This window comes from Capra hircus, chromosome 9, assembly GCF_001704415.2.
Source record: "Capra hircus breed San Clemente chromosome 9, ASM170441v1, whole genome shotgun sequence".
Lineage (NCBI taxonomy): Eukaryota > Metazoa > Chordata > Mammalia > Artiodactyla > Bovidae > Capra > Capra hircus.
Genome location: NC_030816.1, coordinates 19844239 through 19868864, shown reverse-complemented (window position 1 = coordinate 19868864; position 24626 = coordinate 19844239). Strand labels below are relative to the sequence as shown.

The 24626-nt window shown below is 42.5% G+C and overlaps 1 protein-coding gene across 1 annotated transcript in view; it reads left to right on the top strand.

The window, feature by feature from the left end:
• SLC35F1 (solute carrier family 35 member F1) overlaps positions 1-24626 on the top strand; it is a 407298-nt gene that overhangs the window by 358664 nt on the left and 24008 nt on the right. Inside the window, exons 5-7 of the mRNA XM_018053020.1 lie at positions 853-1009; positions 3202-3254; positions 11666-11820. Of these exons, the coding sequence (XP_017908509.1) occupies positions 853-1009; positions 3202-3254; positions 11666-11820 (365 nt within the window). The remainder of the gene's footprint in view (positions 1-852; positions 1010-3201; positions 3255-11665; positions 11821-24626) is intronic.

The window sequence follows — 24626 nt, the reverse complement described above, 5'->3', positions numbered from 1 at the left end:
GCCCCAGAACTTCATGCCTACTGAGCACCCATGAGCCAACTGTACAGGTCAGAGTTGGGGACCATTTGGGTACAAGCTTACTATGAGGCCTCCGGCTGCTGATTCCCACTATCCTTTCCTGACTTCACACTTCCTGGAGTAGAAAGAGTTGGCCTAATTATAGGAAATAGTTGGGTACATAATTTATGAGAGATTGGACATAAACCAAAACTAGCTAAAATTGAATTTAGAACAAATAGATACTTTTTATGAAAGAAGAAAAATATTGATGTGATAATGAATTACATATATTTTCACTCTTCTGTTGCTTACTTTAGGGGAGTTGAAAATTTCAACCCATAGTCCATTTCAAACTATGAACTTCTCAACCTATGTACAGAAGACATGGGACTCTTCTGAGACAGTACAATCCAGAAGAAACTAGTCCCTTTCTTAGCTGGGGAAGACTTCTTATTGGGTAGACTTAGCAACCTTTTTACATCACAACATATCTGAAGCACATGTAAACAGACTTGACTTAATTTCAGTAGGCAAAATACAGAACTTCTAAAAAAATGTCAGAATAGACTAATCGTGTGTGTTAGTTCCTTAGTTGTGTCTGACTCTTTGAGACTGCCAGTGTCCTCTGTCCATAAATTCTCCAGGCAAGGATATTGGAGTGGGTAGCTATTTCCTTCTCCAGGGGATCCTCCCAACCCTGGGATCAAACCCAGGTCTCCCTCATTTGCAGGCAGATTCTTTACAGTCTGAGCCACCAGGAAAGCCTCAGAATAAGCACAGGAAGCTGATTTTGCTGGGGCCAAATTCTTGTCAGGGTTTTAAAAAGCTTCCTTTTTCTTTTTCTATTCCTAGGGGAAAATAAGCTGGTGGGGGATCTCCTGGTCTTAGGAGGAGCCACACTGTATGGTATCTCTAATGTCTGGGAAGAATACATCATCCGAACTCTGAGCCGAGTGGAATTCCTGGGAATGATTGGACTCTTCGGGGCATTTTTCAGTGGAATTCAGTTGTGAGTAAAAAATAACAAGAAATTCAGGCAGTTGACGCTCTTAGAGCTTATTTTTTAAATGTTTTTCACTTAGGTTATGGCTGCTCACTTTATTTTGTAAAAATCAGAGCTAGAAACCTGTCCCCAACCTCCCACATGAAATCTGAAAACTCAGTATCTTTATTAGTAAATTTCTTCCAAACTAAATGAATTTTAGTGAATTTATGTAATGGACTTTGAAGATAATTTATAGGAACGCATTAAAAGTACATTGATTCTCCTAAAGCAGCCAATGAGGTTTTATTAGTACTTAGAGAAGTAGGAAAACTAAGTGTAAATGCTGTAATTTGATGCACTTCCAAAAAGCAGCATTCTGTTTACTAGTGACAACTGGTATACTAGTCTTTTACTAGTAACCACAACTAGAAAACTTAGAGTTTAAGTTTGTCCTTTTATGATTTTTCTGTTATTGCTCATGGGTTTGAGTGAGTGAACCACATCTGAAATTCATTTCTTAGGGAATTTCCTGGCAGTCCAGTAGTTAGGCTGTTCCTGCCATGGCCGGTGTTCAATCTCTGGTTGGGGAATTAAGATCCCTCAAGCCTCATGGCTCAGCCAAAAAAAAAAAACAGCAGCAACAACAAAAATTCATCTCTTAGAAACATAGTGTTTCCGTTTTCTTTAAATGGGTCAAGATAGAACACAGGCATTCACTAAGCATCAAAAAGTCAGAAACAATGAGCTTTCAGTAATTCTGGCCTTGGAGTATATGTCATCACTGACTAGGGCTCAGAAGTTGCTATGGAATAAGTGCCAAGCAAAGCCTAATTTTTCATCACTAAAGGCCTTGTATTTTAGCTTCATGTAAGAGATAAAGAAGCATAATATATCCTCCTGTCTAATTTCAGCAAATCCTATCTGCAAAGCAAGTAATTCTGATTTTCACCACATCACTTTCTACAAGCAGGTTCTTTGTCGTTGCATCTGTGTCTGAAATTATTTAAGGAGATTCTTTTGGCATCACTCTAAATCCGTTTTGCAAATAGGCTCTTTCCAAGAATTCTCCAAATTTCAGTGTCCTGAGATACACGTGGCAGACTCCATAGCAAACAGGGTCAGGAGATGGGAAGACTCTCTAAGACAGATTTATTTGGGATTCATTTTGAAAACATGATGGCATTTTAAAGTTTCTAAATTTGACACTTCAGCTTCGTAAGAGGAAAAGAAATTGCCTAGTTCAACTGTTCGTAACCAACATTTTGTAGATGGATGGCTCATTTTATGGATTATTATTCTTGAATCCAAAAAAAAGTATCTTCGGAGATCTAGCACTCATTTGCTTCAGTTATAAACCATTAGAACTGATGGAGCCCTTCAGTGACACTGCTGCCAAAATCGTGGAAAAGGCGTATGAGTGTGTTTGGCAAATGGGTTACATTAAGGGCGCAATGAAACCGAAGTGACACAGGTGGGGACCACCTCCCCTCCTGGTCCTCTTTCAGAACAGTGGTTCTCGGAGTGTAATTCTCTGGCCAGCAGTACGAGCACCACATGGGAACTTGTCAGAAATGCACATCCAAGGGCCCTACTCTGATCTACCGAATCAGCCTCTGGAGGGGTGGGGTCCAAGAAACTGTTTTTTTTTTGTTTTGTTTTTTTTTTCAGACATTTTTTGGGCTTATTATTTATTTTAATTTTGGCTGCATTGGGTCTTCCTTGTGGCGCACAGGCTCAGTTGCATGCGGGATTTTAATTCCCTGGCCAGGGATCAAACTTGCATCCCTTGCATTACAAGGCAGATTCTTAACCACTGGACCCCCGGGGAAGTCCCCAGGAAACTTTTTTTAACACCCTCTCCAGGTGGTATTTTTGTACATTTAGGTTTGAGAAACACGGCCCTGGAGAGTGCTCAATCGGAAAACTGATTAGATCTGCAAGCCCAGAGATTTTCAAACCTCACCATGTACTTTTGAGAAAGCATCTGAGCGAGAAGTGAAAGCTAGGAGGCAGACTGGCTGAGAAGGATGGTGGGTGGGTCTGAGGGAACCAGTCTTGGGCTGAGCTACCTAATGAAACTAGCCTCTGTGTGATCCAGAGTTATTTTTGGAATTCAATTGATTGCTTCACGATTTGTGTCAATCTGGTTAGTGAACAACAACAACGACAAAAGAAGGCCGCGTTGCTCACCAACTCTGCTTTCTTTCAATCCGCAGAGCGATAATGGAGCACAAGGAGCTGTTGAAGGTGCCCTGGGACTGGCAAATAGGTAAGGGGTTTGCTCGCCTGAGATGCTGTTTTTAGTAAACCAGGAAAATAACCATTGGAGAGTGACTGGGGTGGTGGTGAGGCACCGACCGGGAAAGGACTTAGACTGCAGGGGGACAAGAGAAAATGAAACCACCCTTGTCAGTCTGGGGACTCTCACCCACTAGAGGAGACTGACCTGTATGATTCATGATGTTTCTTAACTGAGCCTCTGCCCATGATCGTGGTCAAGATGCCATTAGTGTAGACACAGAAGTGTGTTTTTAGGTTAAAGACCAGAAAGAAAAATGCCCCGAGGTGCTGGTGAGACGCAAATGACAGCAGTTTGCTCTAGCTGAGAAACACAAAACTGACGTGATCATTAAAAAGTGACACTTTCCTAAAGGGAAAAAGAACTGAACTGAACAAAGAGGCACAAAAGGAAACAATGCGATGGGCATTCTGAACCCATAAAAACCTTTTCAGAAGGGAGCTGTTTGCTCAAAAGACACGGTTAATTGATCTCCAAATGGACTCAGTGGAAAATACCAGACACGCTTTGAGCTCCTTCAGTCATCCAGGGCAGCTATGTGCCACCTGTTTCAAAAGTCACTTTTCTTTTATAAAAAAAATAAAATTAGGACAAAGAGTTAAGATCTTAGGTGATGCTCTGATAATGATCACTCAGCAAGCCTTGGAAGGGACTGACATTTCCCACCCTCAAATGCCAGGGAGGGAGCCCTGAAACCTCCCCTCAGTGTCTATAACGAGACACTTGGGTTCCATCACTGAGCTCGGAGGTTGGCTTATGGGGGTGCTTGGAAAATGCGTGCCCGATGAATGCAAATAGAAAGTGAAACTACAGGTGGTTCGCCACTCTGAAGCGGACTGTTCGAGCCATCCCCAGCTTACATGGGCTTTCACAGAACTAACAGTGATGGTGGTGGTGGTTTAGTTGCTAAGTCGTGTCTGACTCTTACGACCCCATGGACTGTAGCCCGCCAGGCTGCCCTGTCCATGGGGATTCTCCAGGCAAGAATACTGGAGTGGGTTGGCATTTCCTTCTCCAGGGGATCTTCCCGACCCAGGAATACCAACTCAGGTCTCCTGCGTTACAGGCAGATCCTTTACCGACTGAGCTACAAGGGAATGGCTCCCGTCAAATTCTGCTTCTCTGAACAAGGACAACAGAGACATAAAGCTCCCTGCACCATTTACCTGCCTCTGACCCTGAAGCATCCAGGGTTGAGTTGCTGCTGACAGATCCCCTCTGAAGACACAGCAGGCACTTCAGAACTATGCCCCACTCCCCTGGGGTTCTCTCTAGTGACTTCAAGGGCTCCCCAGCCCTTGTGTCTGTCACAGTCCGGCCGTTTAATTTCTCTCGAGTTTTGCTGTAAAATGACACAATTAAATTAAAGTCAATAAAGAGAAGGGATTGTAGGGAGGAAAGGAAGGCGGCTGAGAAGGGAAGCCAGCTGCAGGTTACAGCCTCACGGCCTCTGTGAGTCTCAGAGCCAGAATGTCAGCCGTGCTTGGTAACGCTTCACATGCAGAGGTCCATGAGCATAAATTAATTTTATATTAATAGTAGTAGCACTAATAAAAAATAATTTGTCCTCCAATTATGCAGATGTCATGTGCATGTCCACCAAGGCTCTATTATAATTCAGTGTTAGTTAAATGTGTCATCAGAGCACACTGAGCTCTCGTATTGCCATGAAAATGTCAATTCCCTGTGGTCCAAGATGATGAAGGGCCGTGTAAAAGGAACACATTATAAAGCCATTTGTTTAATTTTCCTGATTGGAAATGAGTCTCAGATGGTCTAGAAAAGGAACCAAATATTCATCTTTTCTTTCTGAAGCGTGGATAAGGGTCATCTGTGTCCTCCTACCTCATCCCGACCTACTACAAGCTTCTAGTGCTTAGCTCAGTTCTAGGCACACAAAGTTTAATGAACAAGTGTGTTTTTAAATGAGTGGATGCATGAATGGCAAGCCAAGGAGATGGGCTTGTCTTGCTGTCTCTTAGCTTACAAAAATGTAGACAAAAGGGAAAACAGTGGAAGCAGGGCATGGGGCTCAGGCTTGGCTTTGACGTTTCTTTCTGGGAAGCCGGGCGAAGGCATAGCAGCTACTGCAACTCATGGGCCCTGGAGGCAGCGAGACACCCAGGGGGATGGACCTCCCATCAAGGCCTGCCCACATGCCGTAGGAAGTCACCCTAGCGTGCCAAGCTCTGATCAGTGTGCCTTAGTTGACAGACCAAGATCGAAGACTCTACCTCCAACCAGTGATCCCATCGCAGTCTCTTGCACAGCTCCTATGGTTGCCATTTTACCAAAGTAAAAACATTTTTTTGTTCTCTGGATCAAATGAGATAGTAAATATGTTTTATATTCTCTGGATTCGGAAAGCATTTTTTAACAGCTTCTGATATTTTCTAATAACATTGACCAATTGCAAGATACAAAGAGTAATTAAAAGCAAGGAGATAACAGTCTTTGATGCTATTTGTTTTTATTTCCTCATTTTACTCTACTGGACAGAAAGCCTGGGGCTGGTTATGTAATCAGGAAACTCAAGTGAAAGGTAGGACCCTATAGAGCTAGCATGGTCTCCAGTGGAGCAGGCGTGTGTGAAATCTAAGAATTAGTTTAAGCATTCCCTTTATCCCATTTGCCATTGTGTCGAAGGACAAGTGTTAGCTGATGTGCAAGTCCGCTGTCAAAGGAAGGGCACATGAGAGGTGGGTCACCCAGTACCGATTTGTGGTGTGCTGGTGCTGGTGGTGGTTTAGTTGCTAAGTCGCATCTGACTCTTGCGACCCCGTGGACTGTAGCTTGCCCGGCTCCTCTGTCCCTGGGATTCTCCAGGCAAGAATACTGGAGTGGGTTGTCATTTCCTTCTCCAGGGGATCTTCCAGACCCAGGAATTGAACCTAGGTCTCCTGCACTGCAGGCAGATTCCTGCATTGCAGGCAGATTCTTTACCGACTGAGCTACGAGGAAAGCCCCTAGGGCTTCACTTTTCTTGCCATGGGCGAAGTTTGCTTTGGTTTTGATTTTGTCCTGGAGGCCAGAACAAGAGATTTGACCTTTCCCTGAAGATGCAGTAATGGGACCACAAAGCAGAAAAAACCTTAAATATCGTTAAGAATAGTACAGCCTTTCTTTTTGCTGATGCTGAACTGGAGGCTGGGGAACTAAGGTTGCTTCGCTGGGCTCATGACCGCCTGTGGTGGGACTAATTTCACCCTCTGAGCCAGCCCCTCCAGCCTGGTACCTTAGTACATATGTCCTGATATCATCTTACCTCGCCTTTATTTTTAAGAATTAAAAATGATATTTTAAAAAATCTAGTCTAGTCAAAGGAAAGTGACAGAATACCAGTGGGATCCCAAAGAAAATGATGAGATAAAATATATGCAGCAAACACAGACATATACTATATACATGTATATACAATATCCATTACAAATAAACATGTATATCCTATGTCACATGATATATCATGCATAACAACGCATTCTGTATATATCCCATATAAAATGAGATGCTCATTACAGTCAAATAGAACGCTTCATCCAAGGCCTATTTCTCTTCATAATAATTAAACAATATAGGTTAGTAGTATGCACTCAGAATTTAAAGTCAGGCAGCCTGAGTGACCTGAAGGTGAGCTACTCAACCTCTATAAGCTTGTCTTTTGCCTGTCTACTCACAGGTTTGTTTCTTACCCTTACTCTGCTCTGCACTGCAGAGACTGACCCATGCAAACAATGCCTCCCAGGCTGGCATGTTAATTGACTTCAGCTAGATTGGCCACTTGGAGAAGGCAATGTCACCCCACTCCAGCACTCTTGCCTGAAAAATCCCATAGACAGAGGAGCCTGGTGGGCTGCAGTCCATGGGGTCACTAAGAGTCGGACACGACTGAGTGTCTTCTCTTTCACTTTTCACTTTGCTGCATTGGAGAAGGAAATGGCAACCCACTCCAGTGTTCTTGCCTGGAGAATCCCAGGGACGGGGGAGCCTGGTGGGCTGCTGGCTATGGGATCACACAGAGTCGGACACGACTGAAGCGACTTAGCAGCAGCAGCAGCAGCAGCAGATTGGCCCCTGGGAGGCAGTAGAAGGAGACTGGAGGGTGGGAGGAAGCAAGTGACCAGGATGTGTCTCCCTGTTTCAGGTCAAATCTCTAGAAGTGGCCGAGTGTCCTCTGATTACAGCTTTGCTGGACCTCTCTGACTTCTGACCTCTGATAACATGGCCTCCTCCCTGGACCTCTCTGGCCCCAGGGATGTGAATAATTAACTGCCATTGCTAATGTCTGGGTTGTCTTACCATCCATCTTTCCCCAGCGCCCATTCAAACTCCTTTATAAGTTGTACTCCATGTTGTATTTCCTCTGTTGAACCTGCTGTGGACTGTGTTTATTAACTGATACACTCAATGAGCCTATTTCCTCACGTGGGTAAAGAGGATAACAACAGCAATGGTGTTATACTGTTGTGGAGATTAATGTACATAAAGAACGTGACACATAGCAAGTACTTAGTCAGTCTTAGCTGATGCTATTCTTCCCAGTTTCTCTAGCTTAAATCTCTTTAGCATATGAGGACAAGAATTACCAAATCCTGTCTTTAGTGAGAGAGAAAACATTTCCAAAAAGAAACGCTCATGCATATACTTTGTCTGAGAAATGTAGTTATTGTACCCATCCTGTGTTTATCAGTCAAAAGTATTTCAGTTTGTTTGATCATGTTGATCAAGTGCTTGAAAAATCCCATAAGGACAGCAAGTTGGGCCTTCGGATGCATCGCTAATGTCCATTAACTAGTTAATTTTTTATCTGAGAAGAAAAAATCAGCAAATTGCAGCAACGCAACATGCCCACTGTCAATCTTGTGCTCATTTGGCTGACTGGATAGCCACGCACAGAAACGCTGGTTGACTCAGCAAAGTGACTAAATGTGATGGTGTTTGTATTTTACCCCCATCCCCCTAAATTTAATTTCTGCATTTTAAAAGAATAAGTTTAGGAGGTTAAAGTATTTAAGCTTGGAGAATCTCAAGGTATCCTGGTGAGTAGAATGAACTCCGCTGTTTGTCTGTTTTCCTCCACTCCTTGGCTCATCAGTTTGCTTGTAAAGTCACACTCTTCTCTCTGAGCTACCAATTATAAATCCACTCCCTTCTGGACAAATCTTTTTGGATGATGCACAAGCATCTCAAACTTAACATGTTCAAAATGGAGCTTTGTATTTCCCCTGAAAACCTGGTCCTCCTGCTCAGTTCTCTGCAACTCAGTAAATGGTGTCAAAATTCAGTGTCAGTTTCTAACTAGCCAGAATCCACATGAACCCCCTGTAGTCACTTCGTAAAGAATCCGCCTACAATGCAGGAGACCCAGATTCGATTCCCAGGTCAAGAAGATCCCCTGGAGAAGGAAATGGCAACCCACTCCAGTTATTCTTGCCTGGAGAATCCCATGGACAGAGGAGCCTGTCAGGCTACAGTCCATGGGGTCGCAGGAGTCGGGCATGACTTAGCAACCAAACCAGCACCACCACATGAACCCATGGGTATCTCTGATGCTGTCCTTTTTCTCACTACATATATCCAGTTTGGACCACCAGGAAAGTCTTGGAAGAACACAAATGGTTCTGAACAACTACTCTGAATGGTTGTAAAATCGAGTAGAAAGATTTTAGGCTACCCCGGTGGCTCAGCAGTGAAGAGTCTGCCTGCAAGACTATACAATGCAATGCAGAAGACTTAGGTTCAATCTGAGTCAGGAAGATCCCTTAGAGGAGGAAACGGCAACCCATGCCAGTATTCTTGCTGGGAAATCCCATGGATAGAGGAGCCTGGCAGGCTATGGGGTCACAAAACAGTCAGACACAACTTAGCAACTAAACAGCAACCACAACACATCCGGTCTACCAGCAGGGCATGTTGAACCTTCATAAACCGGCCACTGCCCTTCATCTCCACTGCCACTCCGAGCAAAAGCCACCAGCATCTCTTGCCTGGACTGAGAGCCTGTACTCCTCACTGGTTTCCTCTGAGCTTCTCTCCTTCAGTCCCTTCTCCATGCATATCTAAAGCCATCTTTTAGAAAAGTAGGTCAGGCTACAAGCTAGCCTTCTGCTACAAATTCCTCAGTGGCTTCCCATTACAACTAGAATAAGATGTCGACTTCCTTCCAAGACCTACAAGGCCCCACATAATCCACCCCCTGCCTGATTTTCCAGTCTCCTCTCTTATCACTGCCTCAGTCTGCTCATCCTGCTCAGATATTCTGGCCTCTTGCAGCTCCTATAAACCATTAGGGTCTTTTCCTTTGTAGTCTTCCCTGCCTAAATTATTTTCCCCCTGGCCATCTCCTTCTAGTCCTTCAGCATTTAAAGTCAATGCTGCTTCCACCTTTCCAAAAGCAGTACCCCTGTAATTCCCCATAAGCAACCCTTTTCTTGCTTCATAGCACTAATATCAGTTCTAAGTTTCTTGTCTGTCCTTTTTCCCATTGCATGCTAGCCCATAGCAGAGTTCCTAGAACAGAGTAGGTACGCAGTGAATACATGGTTGAATAATTGAATATACAACATCAGATCTCACGTGTGAGAGTTCACAGTATATCAACACTAGGTCAGGTGATGGGAGGGTAGGACTGTTGAACTTCCTAACCCAGTCATGTAGAATCTAAATTTAAAAAGGGGGGGGGGGGCAGGGTGCTGGTTCCTGGACTATATTTTAATCAAGTTTGATTACTTCTAGTAGATTAATTTAAGGGTATAACTTATCCCCAGTCTAGTCTTTTCATCTCAGATTCCTTACAGGAACACTGAATTAATTTTTATGTCTTTTCATGTATTAATCATAGGTTATTTAATACTGCCCTTTTAGTAACTTGTTTAAAAGGAAAATGAATTATAAATAGCATGAAACCCAAGTACAGGAAAACTGACCAATTTTAGGGAATTAAAGCTTCAGACAGAGAGTCAAAAGCCATCTGACATGACTGTGACAGAATTTCCACAAGAGGACTTGTATAATTTACTGAACAATTTTTAATAGAAAAGTGATTATTCTAGTTTCCTCTTAGGGTATTTCCACCACACTAGAGGGGGCTGTTGTACTGAGTTTGCTTACTTAATATTTTTATATGGATGTGACATGGCTATCCTTAAACTTAATATCAGAAACATGTAGAATAATAATTCGTGACCTTAAATACTTTCCATTTGGGAAAACCAAACTTCTCTTTGGAGGGATCCCTTGTTCTTCATGGTCAAAGGGACTGGGTATCCAGTATTTGCCAAATCTTCCAAAATTCACAGGATTCAAAGAAAGTGATCTGCCTACAGCCTAAGCCAGACATGTCATCAAGGTTCCCTTGGATAGGTTGGATCTTTTATTTAATATTATATAAAAATGCCCAAAGATCCACTGAGTTGTAATACTTGTGCTTATTTTATGCCTTATTCTTTTAAGGTAGAGAAATGTGCATAATTTTTCTGCATTTGTGTTGTATCAGCATCGAGGAAATGATGAACCAAACCCTAGATTTAGCCATAATCTTCTGTTTTTGACTGAACAAAATTATGTACTTATGGGGTTAGTATTAACAATTGTGTGTTGAGTTATAATTAGAGTGAGAGAATTTCAGAGTTTGAGGGACTAATCATGTAGCAAAAGGGCATTTTTAAAAATCTTTCTGTTTTGCAAAACTTAATTATTTGATGGCCTGCAAAGCATTTGCCTATTTATAAGAGAGCAGAGCCTACGTGTGAGAGCCCACATAAGCTAGGAAAAGTGATGGAGGAATAGGACTCTGGTTTCAGGAGTAGTGCTAAGCAGGATTCAGAAATCTGGAAGAAACTGACAGCTCTTGTGAAGTGATCTATCCAAGATCACACAGTTAGGACTTTAGCTCAGTACTGTGACTTAGCCCACATCTCTTTGACATGTAAGCGCTTTCATTTTAAGGATTATGCAGTTATTCATTGTCGTGAGCAATGCATGGTGCCAAGTAGTTTTGTTCCTATGTTGCAAATAAAAAAGAAGTGAAAAAGTTTTAAAAGACATGGGTACAAGAAAGTAATTACAGCACAACCAGAAATAGAATTTAGAAGCCTTGACCCTATTTCTGATTGTAGCCGCTCTCCTTCACAGCAGAGGCGAAACATCAGATGTGTGTGAGAAGCATACAGATCTTGTTCCACGTGCAGGCTTTCACTTCTTAGTTTACGTTTTAGCTATGTATTACCCAGTAAAAAACATCGGTTGACAGAGTGAAAGACAAACTCCCGTGTGAGAGTGAAATGGTGGGGGGGGGGGGTGCTGTTCCCCTCCCTTCACCCACTGTGGCTCCACCGAGGCCCCGGAGGAGGCTACGATGTCACTTGTGTTTCCTCTCCCTCCAGGACTGCTCTACGTCGGCTTTAGCGCCTGCATGTTTGGTCTCTACAGCTTCATGCCCGTGGTCATAAAGAAAACCAGCGCCACGTCGGTCAACCTCTCCCTGCTCACCGCAGATCTGTACACCTTGTTCTGCGGGTTGTTTCTCTTCCATTACAAGGTAAGTTGAGTCAGTGCTCCTGTCTGAAGATGATACTCTGTAGGAAAGAACACGTGCAGGTAGGAATGCTCTGCAGTGGAATTGCCCTGATTCTGCAGTTTTGCATCAAGAGGGACTGCACTTCTGTGTGCTGACCCCCATGACCTGGGTGTTTACATTCCAAGTGTCTCAGATGGAAAAGAAGCTGCCTGCAATGCAGGAGACCTGAGTTCCATCCCTGGGTTGGGAAGATCCCCTGGAGAAGGAAATGGCAACCCACTCCAATATTCTTGCCTAGAGAATTCCACGGACAGAGGAACCTATTGGGCTAGTCTACGGGGTTGTAAAGGGTTGGATACAACTGAGCAACTTTCACTCACATAAGACAGAGGCAACATTTTGTTATGAGAGACTAGTAACTATGACATTTGATAATGAAAGATAAGAAACAGCCATAGAGGGAAGGGCTTGCAAATAATGGGGGACAGTTTTTCTGACATCGTTCACCCCAGAAGCTTACTCCTTTTCCAACCTAAAGCTTGGAAGACATCCAGTTCCCAAACTATAACTGCCAAATGGATTCTGCCAAAGGCACCTGAGGAATGTATTCTCTTTGGAGAAAAGACACAGTTCCTGCAGTTTCTATTTTGCATATACTTTCATAGTAAATATGAATGGAAAATGCTAATGCATTCAAAATAGTTTCTTTATTAAAAGACCAGGGTTTCAGTAACGGAATGCAAAGAGATACTATGAAGCAGTTGCAGTTAATATATCAGCCCTAAAGGAAAGAAGAAATCGTTTAGTCCAAAGATAGCAGTCTCTTCAAGTGTTAGACTCTACCCATATCCTCAACCAAGACAAGCATGACTGACTGGTTATGGTCTCCCGAGCTAGGCTATCAGATGCTGTCTGTCTTTTAAATGCTATACTAACTGATTCATTAACAACTGACTAGAATTGGTATATGAGAAGAGACCCACTTGCCATTCCTTAACTAGTCCGATAACTAGTCAGTGGGGATTATGACAAGTGTGAAAAAGGACAAGTATGGGATATCCAAGGGCTTCCCAGGTGGCACTAGTTTTAAAGAACCTGCCTGCCAATGCAAGAGACGTAAGAAACTTGGGTTTGATCCCTGGGTTGGGAAGATCCCCTGGGGAAGAAAATGGCAACCTATTCCAGTATTCTTACCTGAAGAATGCCATGGACAGAGGAGCCCGGTGGGCTATAGTCCATCAGGTCACTAAGAGTAGGACACGACTGAAGTGACTTAGCAGGCACGGGACATCCAGCACTTACAACCAAACTAGGGCAGGCAAAAGCAAAGAAGAGGCAGAAGGAAAGAGGCATTGCTGGGCCGCTTCTACCCGAGTGCCTCATCAGTGGCGCTGTAGCTAATATCATCTTCTCACGGGTTTGGCCAGTGGAGGGGGCATCTTAGTTGGCAGGGCATCTTCAATTAGGTCACACTGGGTTGAGAGGTTCCCGGAGAAGTGCTGAACTGGAGCGAGTATATACTTGAGAGGTCCGGAGGCAAAACAGCAGAAGCAAATCATCAGAAATATTACCATGCTAAGCCAATACTTTGGCCACCTCATGCGACGAGTTGGCTCATTGGAAAAGACTCTGATGCTGAGAGGGACTGGGGGCAGGAGGAGAAGGGGACGACCGAGGATGAGATGGCTGGATGGTATCACCAACTCGATGGACATGAGTTTGAGTGGAGTCCGGGAGTTGGTGATGGACAGGGAGGCCTGGCGTGCTGCGATTCATGGGGTCGCAAAGAGTCGGACATGACTGAGCGACTGAACTGAACTGAACTGAAGCCAAATCATAGCTAAGAAACAGACAAGGAAGAGCAGACACAGGTGGAAAGGAGGTCAGCAACAAGGTTGGTAGCTGGGAGGACCAGAAGCAGATCTGGAAGAGGAGAGGTGGAGAAAGCGTCCATGGCAGCAGATAGAGAGAAAATGCTGAGTCGCTGCTTTGCATGGAACCTTCTGCCCAGCCTTGAGGCAACAATGGCAGCTTCAAGAAACTGTGTATTGTTGGATAGCATTGATACAGTGTTGGTAATTCATTTTCTCTGCATGGTGCAATCTCTAAGTCCTGAGTGCACCCTGGTCCACATAAGAGTGAAAAGCAAAATCACAGCATGTTCCTCCTGCTCCCCACCACAGTGCTGGGAGGACCCCTTTCCCTCTGAATCACCCCCAAGCAACCCCCAAGCCCGGGTCTCACCAGCACAGCGCAGTGGCTGCCGTTTTTCTTCTCTCCTCTACAACTAAGCACCCACATCTACTCCATTCCTCAGCATGAGTTCCAATCTCAGCACTCCTTCCTATAAGCCTCTTTATCAACTCTTGAACCAGAAGAATCGCTTTCATCGTCCTTAAAGGAAGATAACCGAAGCAGGCCTACGGTCAGCTCTTGGGCAGTCCAGATCCGGCTCAGCTGTCAGCGTCCCTCATGACAGCACTCAGAAAGTCTGCTTTCACCAGGGGAAACTGCTAGAAATGCAGATTCCTGGTCCACAGCCCCGGGGCCGCAGAATCAGCATCTGGCAGTCTTCTGGGGGAGTCTGCTGCCAGTGAGGCTGATGTTCTCTGAATGTGAGAACAAATACCTAAAAGGGTACCTGAACAGTGTTTGTGCCTGTTTGAGCCTGTCACTCCTCACACCCCACCTCATTTGCTTAGACCTGGGGCTCTCTACATAAACAAACATCAGGAAGTGAGAAGGCTGATGAGCCAGGTAAACTCTAATTCTTCAGCGTCCATCTTCTCCACTTGGCATTTATGTTACTGCTAGCTTAGAAGAAGTAACTCAGGGGAAGAGGAAGTCATGTAGTACCTCTCGTCATGCCATCAGAAGGGAACCTGTATTATCTGAAATGATATTCCTGGTTTCACCAATTTGGAGGAGTCATAGAAGTTTTTTAATTCTTAATGCTTTGCACTATACACAGGTATTTGGTTACAGTTTAACAGATAAATTCCCTTAAGGCAAAATTGATTCGACACAATAGGTGTTTTCTCTTAAAATTCACTCCTTTGATTTTTAAAAATCAAACTTTTAAGACAAAGTTATAGATTCACAATTTTGAATCTACAAGTTTTAAGAAATAATATGAGAGTTCCCATTTACCCTTTATCTAGTTTCGTTCATGGGTAACATCTTGCAAAACTGTGATATAGTATGAGGATATTATTAACACTGACCCAGTTAAGAAACAGAACATTTCCATCCCCACCAAGTGTCCGTATTGCCTTTTTATAACCATACCTACATAGTGCTCACTCATCTCATTTACACCTTGAAACCACTAATTTATTCTCCATTTCTCTAAATTTGTCACTTCGAGAATGGCATGTAAATGGAATAATAGAGTATGTAACCTTTGGGGATCGACTCTTTTCACAGCATAATTTTTCAGCATAATCATCTGAAGATTCATCCAGATATCTATATCAGTAGCTCATTCTATTTTATTGCTAAGTACTATTCCATGGCACGGTTATACCAAAATTTATTTAACCACCGACTCAGTGAAGGACTCTGGGTTTTTTCTGTTTGAGGCTATTACATATAAAGCTGCTCTGAACACTCATGTACAACTTCTTGTGTGAACAAAGTTTTCATTTCTCTGAAATAAACACCCAGGGGTACAATTACTGGGCTTATGGTTCTCCCACTCTGTAGTTGTCTTTTCATTTTCTTGTTAGTGTCCTTGGAAGCACAAAAGTTTTTAATATTGATGAATTCCAATTTATCTATCTGTTATACTTTTAAGGGGCTTCCCACGTGGTGCTAGTGGTAAAGAACCCACCTGCCAGTGTGGAAGACTTAAGAGAGGTGGGTTCGATCCCTGGGTTGGGAAGATCCCCTGGAGGAGGGCATAGCAGCCCACTCCAGTACTCTTGCCTGGAGAATCCCATGGACAGAGGAGCCTGTTGGGTTACAGTCCATAGGGTCTCAAAGAGTCAGACACAACTGAAGCATCTTAACACACACACACACACACACACACACACACACACACACACTTTTAAAACCACGAAAGGAACCAATTCAAGCCCACCGTGGCCTCTGGGCCACCAAGTCTTCCCAGGTGGTTTTGGATACCACCCCTCTCCAGTGTTTAGTGATGACTGCCAGCTGCCTCACAGTGTCTGCCCTAAGGAGATGATTGAAAGTCACAGTCTAAGGAAGAGAAGATTCATTTCAGCTCAGGGTGTCTTTATTTAGAGTGTAGTGTTGCTGCTGCTGCCGCCGCTAAGTCGCTTCAGTCATGTCCGACTCTGTGCGACCCTGTAGACGGCAGCCCACCAGGCTCCCCGATCCTTGGGCTTCTCCAGACAAGAACACTGGAGTGGGTTGCCATTTCCTTCTCCAATGCATGAAAGTGAAAAGGGAAAGGGAAGTTGCTCAGTCATGTCTGACTCTTAGCGACCCCATGGACTGCGGCCCACCAGGTTCCTTCGTCCATGGGATTTACCAGGCAAGAGTGCCAGAGCGGGGCGCCATTGCCTTCTCTGAGTGTAGTGTTGAAGAGAGCTTAAAGTAGTACCCCTCAACCTTGATTACACATTGGAATCACCTGGAGAGTTTTTTAAATACCGACGCTTGGATCCCACTCACTGATTCTGTATTTTGGCAGTTGGCAGTGCAGCCTGGGCATTAGATTTTTTAAGACCCCCCCGCCCCAGTTGAGATGGTTGGATGACATCACCAACTCCATGGACATGAGTTTGAGCAAACTCTGGGAGATAGTGAAGGACAGGAAAGCCTGGCGGGCTGCAGTCCATAGGGTCACAAAGAGTTAGACATGACTGAGTGACTGAACAACAGTTGATCCTGGTGTGTGACCAGAATTGAGAGTCACTTGTTCAGAATTACTGTATGTGGCTGCAAGCAAGTGGCACCAGGACCGGAGGGTGAAGGTTGTAAGATTGTAGTGAAACAGGAAGAGACCTTGTTAACAGTTAGTCATCTGAAAGTGGAATAAACTGTCTTGGGAATTACCCTCACTGGAAGAAGTGGGAGGAGAATGTGAGATGGGTGGTAGGGGGGTTCAGGATGGGGAACACATGTACACCCATGGCTGATTCATGTCATTGTATGGCAAAAACCACCACAATATTGTAAAGTAATTAGCCTCCAGTTAAAAAAAAAAAAAGAATGTGAGATGCTTGCTGTGGAGGGGACTCACTCTTCAGTTCTGACGATTAACCCGTGACCTCTGGGATCTCATTTAGTTTTACTACAGTGTGCAGTTAGAGTTTCTTCTTTCAGCTCATCGTGATGTCTTTGAACATCCTCTTGTCTGGTTATAAATATCTACCAGTTGAGAGAGGAGGGCTTTTTGCTCACAGATGTTGCTTACCCAGGCAGAACTAAATAATTAAATGAAGCTCCCCTGCCCTACATTGATTATTTGCTTTTTTCTTGCTTCCCATCCTTGGAAAAAATCCATTCCCTTCCCCTCCCGCCAACAGCTTCTCTGCCTCTTGTGCTGACCGGGCAATAAAGCCCCACATCTCAAGGAAGCAAAGGACTTAATTCTGAATTAGGCTGTCTACATGGTATAGAGCTCTTTCAGACTCTAATTTTACGAGACTTTTGAGAAGTGGTCATGTTTCTCTTTATTACACCAACGCTCTGGAATCCAGAACACTAAATCCATAGCAATCCTTGGAAATTATAGGAGATGAGCTCCGCTGGACCTCAGAGATTCCCTAAAACCAAACCTAGGAAGAGATTCACATGAGAAGTTTTCAAGTTGATGGTGTCATAGCTTTTCAAGGTCAAAGCTTGACCAGTTATGAACTCTATCCCCTTATTTACTAAACACAAAAACACTTTTGAAATTGAAAGAGTATCCCTATGATGGCTGTAACAAATTAGCATGTACTTAGTAGCTAAAAACAACGCAGATTTATTACCTTACAGTACTAAGAGGTCAGAGACTTCCCTGGTGGATCAGACAGTAAAGAATCTTTCTGCAGTGCAGGAGACCTGCATTTGATCCCTAGATCGGGAAGATCCCCTGGAGAAGGGAATGGCAACCTACTCCAGTATTCTTGCCTGGAGAATTCTATGGACAGAGGAGCCTGGCAGGTTACAGTCCATGTGGTCACAAAGAGCCAGACATGGCTGAGCAACTAACACTTTCACTTCAGTGAAGGTCAGAAGTCTCACGGGGTCGAAATCAAGAGTCAGCAGAGCTGTGTGGTTTCCGGAGACTCTAGGGGAGAATCTGTTTCCTTGTCCTTTCTAGCTTCTGGAGGTTACCTGCATTCCTTGGCTCGTGGCCCCTTCCTCCATCTTTAAATCCAGCAGTGTAGCATCTTCAGATCTGACTCTGCCATTCCTGTGTCCCTTACAAGGACTCACGTGATTATATTGGACCCACCCAGATAATCCAGAATAATGTCACCATCTCAAAATGCTTAACTTCATCACATATGCAAAGCCTCTTTTACCACGTAAGGTAATATATTCACAGCTTTCAGGGGTTGGGATGTGAACATTTTGGGGAGTCCATTATTCTGCCTGCCACAGGAGGCCCATTGATAACTTACCCCAAGACAAATAAGGGTACATTGGCTTCAAGCTGGATCACCTGGGACATGTGAATGTGCTCTTCAGAAGCCGATTCACTGGTGGGCAGTGAAGCCACCCTCCACCTATCTATACACACTGTGCTTTGCTGAATTTCCCAGCTGCTTTTTAAAGTAGTTATGTTGCCTGCTGATATGTGACTTTAAGAAAGAAAACACTTTATCAGGTGGTGATAAAATGAATTGGGTGGGAAGATTACTTCAGTGTCTGCTGTGTCAAGCATGAATTCAGCAGTCTGATGTGGCAAAATGAGCTTGGACTGCAAAGCCAAAGGAGCCTAGATTTAACTCGTGGTTTCTCTTTATTATTTAAGTGTTTTGATCCAGTTATTTATTCTCTCCAAACTTCAAGGTGATTAGACTTTCCTTAGGGAGCCTTTGAAGGCATTACATAATTTTTGAATGGTGACCAATGGTGATGTATTTCTCTGAGTGAAAGTATAGTTTAAGATTAGTAATCTCTCTCTCTCCATTTTTAGGATGCTGCTCTTAAACAGTCAGATTTTATAACTGGATATGTAGCTTTAAACAATTTTGTTTGAGATTTCTCTTATTCCTTATCTGAAAAGGCAGAACTCGGTCTCATGCATAAAATTTTTCAAAATATTGTATCAGCCATTTTCAGCTGACTTCCTTGATTCCTTCGTTACAGTAGAATTTTTAGATGATACCCATAAATTGAAATGATTCAAATATTAATATCAATCATTCTTTCATGATATGCCATTATGTGCTGAACATTCTTCAAGAAAAAAACGTAGCCAGCGTTGAACACACAGGACGTTCCCTTTTGCCTGACATTTAAAATAGAAAATGGCTCACTTCACTTCATTTTGCTATTACCTTATCAAGGCTTAATATTGCCACACAATTACTGTAATGGTTAAACTTGAGAGTAACTTCATAAGAGGTGATTATTTTTGTAGCTTTATCAAAAAAATAAAAAACTGATAGAGAAAGAAATGAACACCGTAAAGTCTAAGTCCCCTTTAAAAATACTCCACTTAGTCCATTGGCTTACCTCGTTCCCCAAATGGAGCAGCATAAAGCTGCAGGTGATTGTAGTGCAAGAGTAATATGTTAGGAAGGTAAGGGCTTCATAAAACTTACATCAGGAAGATGTTTTTACCACCCAAAAATTCACTACTGAAAAAGGGAGAGTTTTCAAAATCATTTGTCAAAGAAGGCCACTTTATTCTCGGTAATGTGATTCCTATAAGTCACATTTAGAAGTTTATGTTTTAGTCCATTTTAAACCACATTTTAAACACATTTTTAGTCTCATTTTCAAACACACTTCGACCTTTATCAGTATGTTTTAGTCTCATTTTTAAACCAGCTTAATTTTTTGTAATTGCCATGAGTTATTTTTGACAAATAATCAGAAAAGTTTCTTACATCGTCGACTGACTATTCAAGCAATCCAGATTACATCCTATGAGGACAGGTGTGAAGCTCCCTGATTCAACCTGACCCTCTCTGTCAGCCACTAAAAATTACCCCCCAACATGTGCCAGTTTCTCTTACTGGTTTTGTTGTTGTTGTTATAGGAGACTGGGCGCGAAAAGTTTAATAACTCTGAATGTAGGCCTAATTTAATAATATATTGTTATGCACTAAGTTTAAAAGAACTTCATTCAGCAAATGTTTATGTATTCTATGCCTGCTATGCTCCAAGCACTGTTTCAGCTCTTAACTCTTTATTTATAAATAAAGGTGACAAGAACACCAAAAAATCACCAGGCGGATTAATACAAAGGATGAGATTCCAAACCACTGAAACTTGAATAGACCAGCAATTTCAAGCATCCTTAACATCTGAGTTTCCGTGCCAGAGTTTGCAGAGATTGCATCAAGAGTGGAATCTTTCATTAGCCATGGATCTGAATCTGCAGCCAAGCAACCCTGTTGATCCTTGGCAACAGTAAGCAATTTCAGCAATGGAACTGCACTTGAAAAGCTGGGGCAGGCAGTGCCAGCCCATTGCAGCCAATAAGCATGGAGCAATACTGCACATCTTATTTAGAAAAATACCCACATATGTGACCAGTTACATTTCTTTTCATAAGAACAGCATCTTAAAAGACTGTGAATTTTAAATTCATTATCCCTGATGCAATCATAAATGGTAGATTTAAAAACCGATGCAGCCTTAATGACTTCGTATTTTTTTAAACTGTGACGGGTGAGTAGAGAATTGGAGAAACCAGCATCACTGAGGCCTCAAAGTGTTTCACATGAAATAGCAACTAGTGAGAGCAATGAATGTTTAGACTTGGTTTCCCCCTGCCCGAAAACTCAGTATAGTGTCTCCTAAGGTTTCTATATTGCTGAATTAGAGTAAGTGCTTTCATGGGTGGGAGGGAGTGCTCACCAGGCAGCCATTCAGGAACCCAGATTCCTTCCATCTTGTGGCTCTGCCATCCTCTGGAGCAAGGATCAAAAACTATGAACTGTGAGCCAGCCTCCATTTTTGTAAATATAATTTTATTGGCCTATAGCCATGACCGTTTCTTTGTATGTTATTCATGGCTGCTTTTGGCCTATAACGGTAGCACTGAGGAGTTGTGACAGGGTCTGTATGACACAAGCCTAAAATATTTACTGTCTGGCCCCTTAAGAAAAAATTTGCAGGCTCCTGGGCCAGGCTCTTGCAGTCCTCTTCAGGGCTCTCTGTGAGATAGCCTAGAGACTTTATGGGCTACATAACTTCCTCCTCATCCTATTGGCCGGAACTCGGTCATGTGGCCATACTCTATTGCAAGGGAGGCTGGGAAATGTAGTCAAACTGTTTGAGTGGGAAGAAAGTAAAAGAGGTTTAGTGAGCAAGTAGCCAGTCTCTGGCACATTAGCAATTTCCATTTACCAGAAATATTGAAAGGATTAGAGAAGTTGGGGATAAATTGTGAGGGAGATCCAAAAATATAACCAGAAGTCAAAATTCCTGCTACGCGAATCTATTCATAAACTCCACATCACAAGCAGATGTTTTGAACTCGTCTCATCAGGACAAGCTGTAAGGAAGAACAGAATGAGCTAATAGTGATGCAGAAGTTTCAAATGGAAAGGCCTGTGGCTGGACTGGAGCATAGCCAGGAAAAACCAGCTAGCTGTCTTCCAGGCGAATGTGTGGGGTGTGTTTGTCATCATGGTGCATACCATGGCCCCTCCTGCATTCTCAGACACCTAATTTTGTCAGCAGACCTGTATGGATCCACCTCTCATGGATGGGTTCACAGAAATCAGAGCATCAGTTTGCTAAAATAAAGAACAAAGATTGGCTCAGACATTGTCTTGACTAAAGCTGAAACATCACTCTACACATCTTTAGGGGCTACCATAGATGGGAGATTTTTTAAAAAGGTTTTAAAGGTTTAAGAGTATTTATTTACTTTCCTCTATAAGAGATAATTCATGCTATCCTTTCTTTATATCCTGACTTCTGTTTACTTTTTTAATATTGTAATTATTTTAATAGCTAATTTCTATCAATATAGTGTCTGTGTAGTATTTCCATACTTACTACATTTGCTATACCATCAGTCTCTGAAATGCTGGCTGTTCTTTTCTGAATTCCTTATCTTGATTAATCTCTTATTTGGCTCAGTTTCATCACTGTTCATATCAGGAAGCTGGCATGCATGGTTGTCCAGGCTGCCCACAGTGCAATTTATCCATTTATGAGGAATATTTTCCAGTAGATGGTAGTTAAGTACCTTAAAGAAGGGAGACTATAGTCACTGCAAAAGTGCTATTGAAAAATGGAACAAAATTGCAATGAGACACTGATTAGAAGTTGATGTTAGTAAGTGGCTTGTTCTCAGTGTCAGTTGACAAACATGTACAGCAAATTAAATGGTTTCTCTGTTTCTGTTTACTTCATTCTTTGTACATAATTAAAACTCTTCACTCTTACATTGCTAAACAGTAACCTAGTCATACATGTAGTTTCTTCCTTATTTAAATATATTTCAGACTGTGTTTTTTTTCTTTAATAAATACATTGTAAACCATTCTGCAGGCCTTCTCCTTTAGCAATGTAACTCAGTTGTAACTTGACTGTAAATTTTGGCTACTAGCGTCACATGTGGTTCCTTCTTGATGTTTCATGGAACCAGGCACTTTAAAGCAGGAGTAGAGCTGTCTCCCATTGCTCGGGAAGTCTCAGAAGTTATGGATTGTATTGGTGTTGTCTTTGTGCACTAACCAGTCCCAACTTTAAATGAAAGTCCCACCTTATGTTAGAACTAAGTACTAAGCTCCCATGACAGGGCCTATGCACATCTCCTCTGCTGCAACCCTGATATCTGGTACAGTGCCTGGCATGGTAGGTGTTTGCAATTATTTATTCAATGATAGGCTTACTTCTGGGCTTTCCAGGTGGCACTAGTGGTAAAGAAACTGCCTGCCAATGCAGGACACGCAAGAGATGTGGGTTGATCCCTGGGTCTGGAAGATCCCTTGGAGAAGGGCTTGGCAACCCTCTTCAGTATTCTTACCTGGAGAATCCCATGGACAGAGGAGCCTGACAGGCTACAGTCCACAGGGTCACCAAGAGTCGGACACGACGGAAGCAACTTATGCACATGCGTGCAGGCTTACTTCTACAAAAAAACGTGAAAGGTTAAACTTCAGTTTTCTACACTGAATGTTATTTAAGAATGTTCACATAGGAAGCAAAAAGCTTTTGATTGGACTCTTCAGATCTCAAGTTGATGACACCAGCTGAAAAGTTAAACATTTAGATCCCACAGTAGCGAGTCACAGTCTTGATTCATTCTTTGAGTTGATGGATTGCCTAGGGAACATGGATATTAGAAACCAATTCAATGCCATAATTTGTCATATATTGTCGTGGAAGATGAGAAGCATGGAACTCACATCAAGGGTTGAAAATTTGCTAAGAAATTTATTCTGTTTATAGAAAAAATCGTATCTCATATTCAGATGTATTACTTGCAAGTCAACCCAAAGTAAAATTGTGAGATGTCATCATCATATACTGTATTTTTGTATCTGTATGTGTATTTGTTGGTGTGTCTACATCCACAGGGGTTCACAAGCAGTTCTATAAAAGAACAGATCTGTAACAGATACTTTAGACTTTGCAGGCCAGATAGTCTTCACAACTACTCTGCTGTTCCTTGGACATGGCTGTCTTCCAATAAAACTTTATTTACAAAACAAGGCAACTGCCAGATATATTAGTTTACTGACCCTGACAGAGACTGTAACTGTCCTTGCAAACTTTTCCCTAATCTTCAGCACCAGGAAACCGCCATTTCCTCTGCCAAGTGCCTCGTTAATAAAATGAAAGCTCTACACAAAATGCTGCCGTTTTTTTTTTTTTTTTTTTTTTGGACTTCAAGTGTGTGGACTTGTTTTTAAAGCTAATTGTAATCATGTCCATGCAGTTTTAGAGTAAGTGGAATGTCTGCCTCCTATTTGAGTTCTTGGTGGCATCTAAGGGTGCATCTGTTAGTTCTGTTTTAAGGATATCTGTAGCTTGCGTACAATATAGTGAGAGGTCTTCAGTTTATTGGTTAATTGTTTTCATTTTACGTAAAGCTAAACAGCACCTCTGAGTTAAGATAAAGGATATTAAAGCCATAGCTTACAGAGAAGGATGAGCAAAAGCATTTGGAGACAAGGTGCACATTCTAAACTGATTTTCTGCACACAGTGTATCCCAGAAGAAACAATAATATCAGATGATAACAGCAAGATTAAAATTAACTTTCCCAGAATCACAAGTCCAGAGAAAAGATACCATTGTGAGTACGCACAGGTTAACTTGACAATAAAGAAGATCATTTCCAAGTGACAGATCTCTTTACAGCTTTGTGAGTTCTCACCATCTCCCTCTAAACTGTATATTAAGAGAGACATTAGATGATTATATCAGTTCATGGATGTCAAATTTAGGGGATGCCTCTAGAGTTTTATTTTTTAAAACATGTCTATATAATAGTAACATAACCCAAAGGTCACATTGTTTGCAAGTCTTAAGACATTAGATAACTTAATTTTTAAAAAACTTTAATTTTGTAATGGGGTATAGCCGATGAACAAGCAATGCTGTGATAGTTTCACCTGCACAACAAAGGAATTCAGCCATATATATATACACGTGTATCCATTTCCCCCTGAACTCCCCTCCCATCCAAGCAGAGTCCATGTGCTATGGAGTAGATCCTTGTT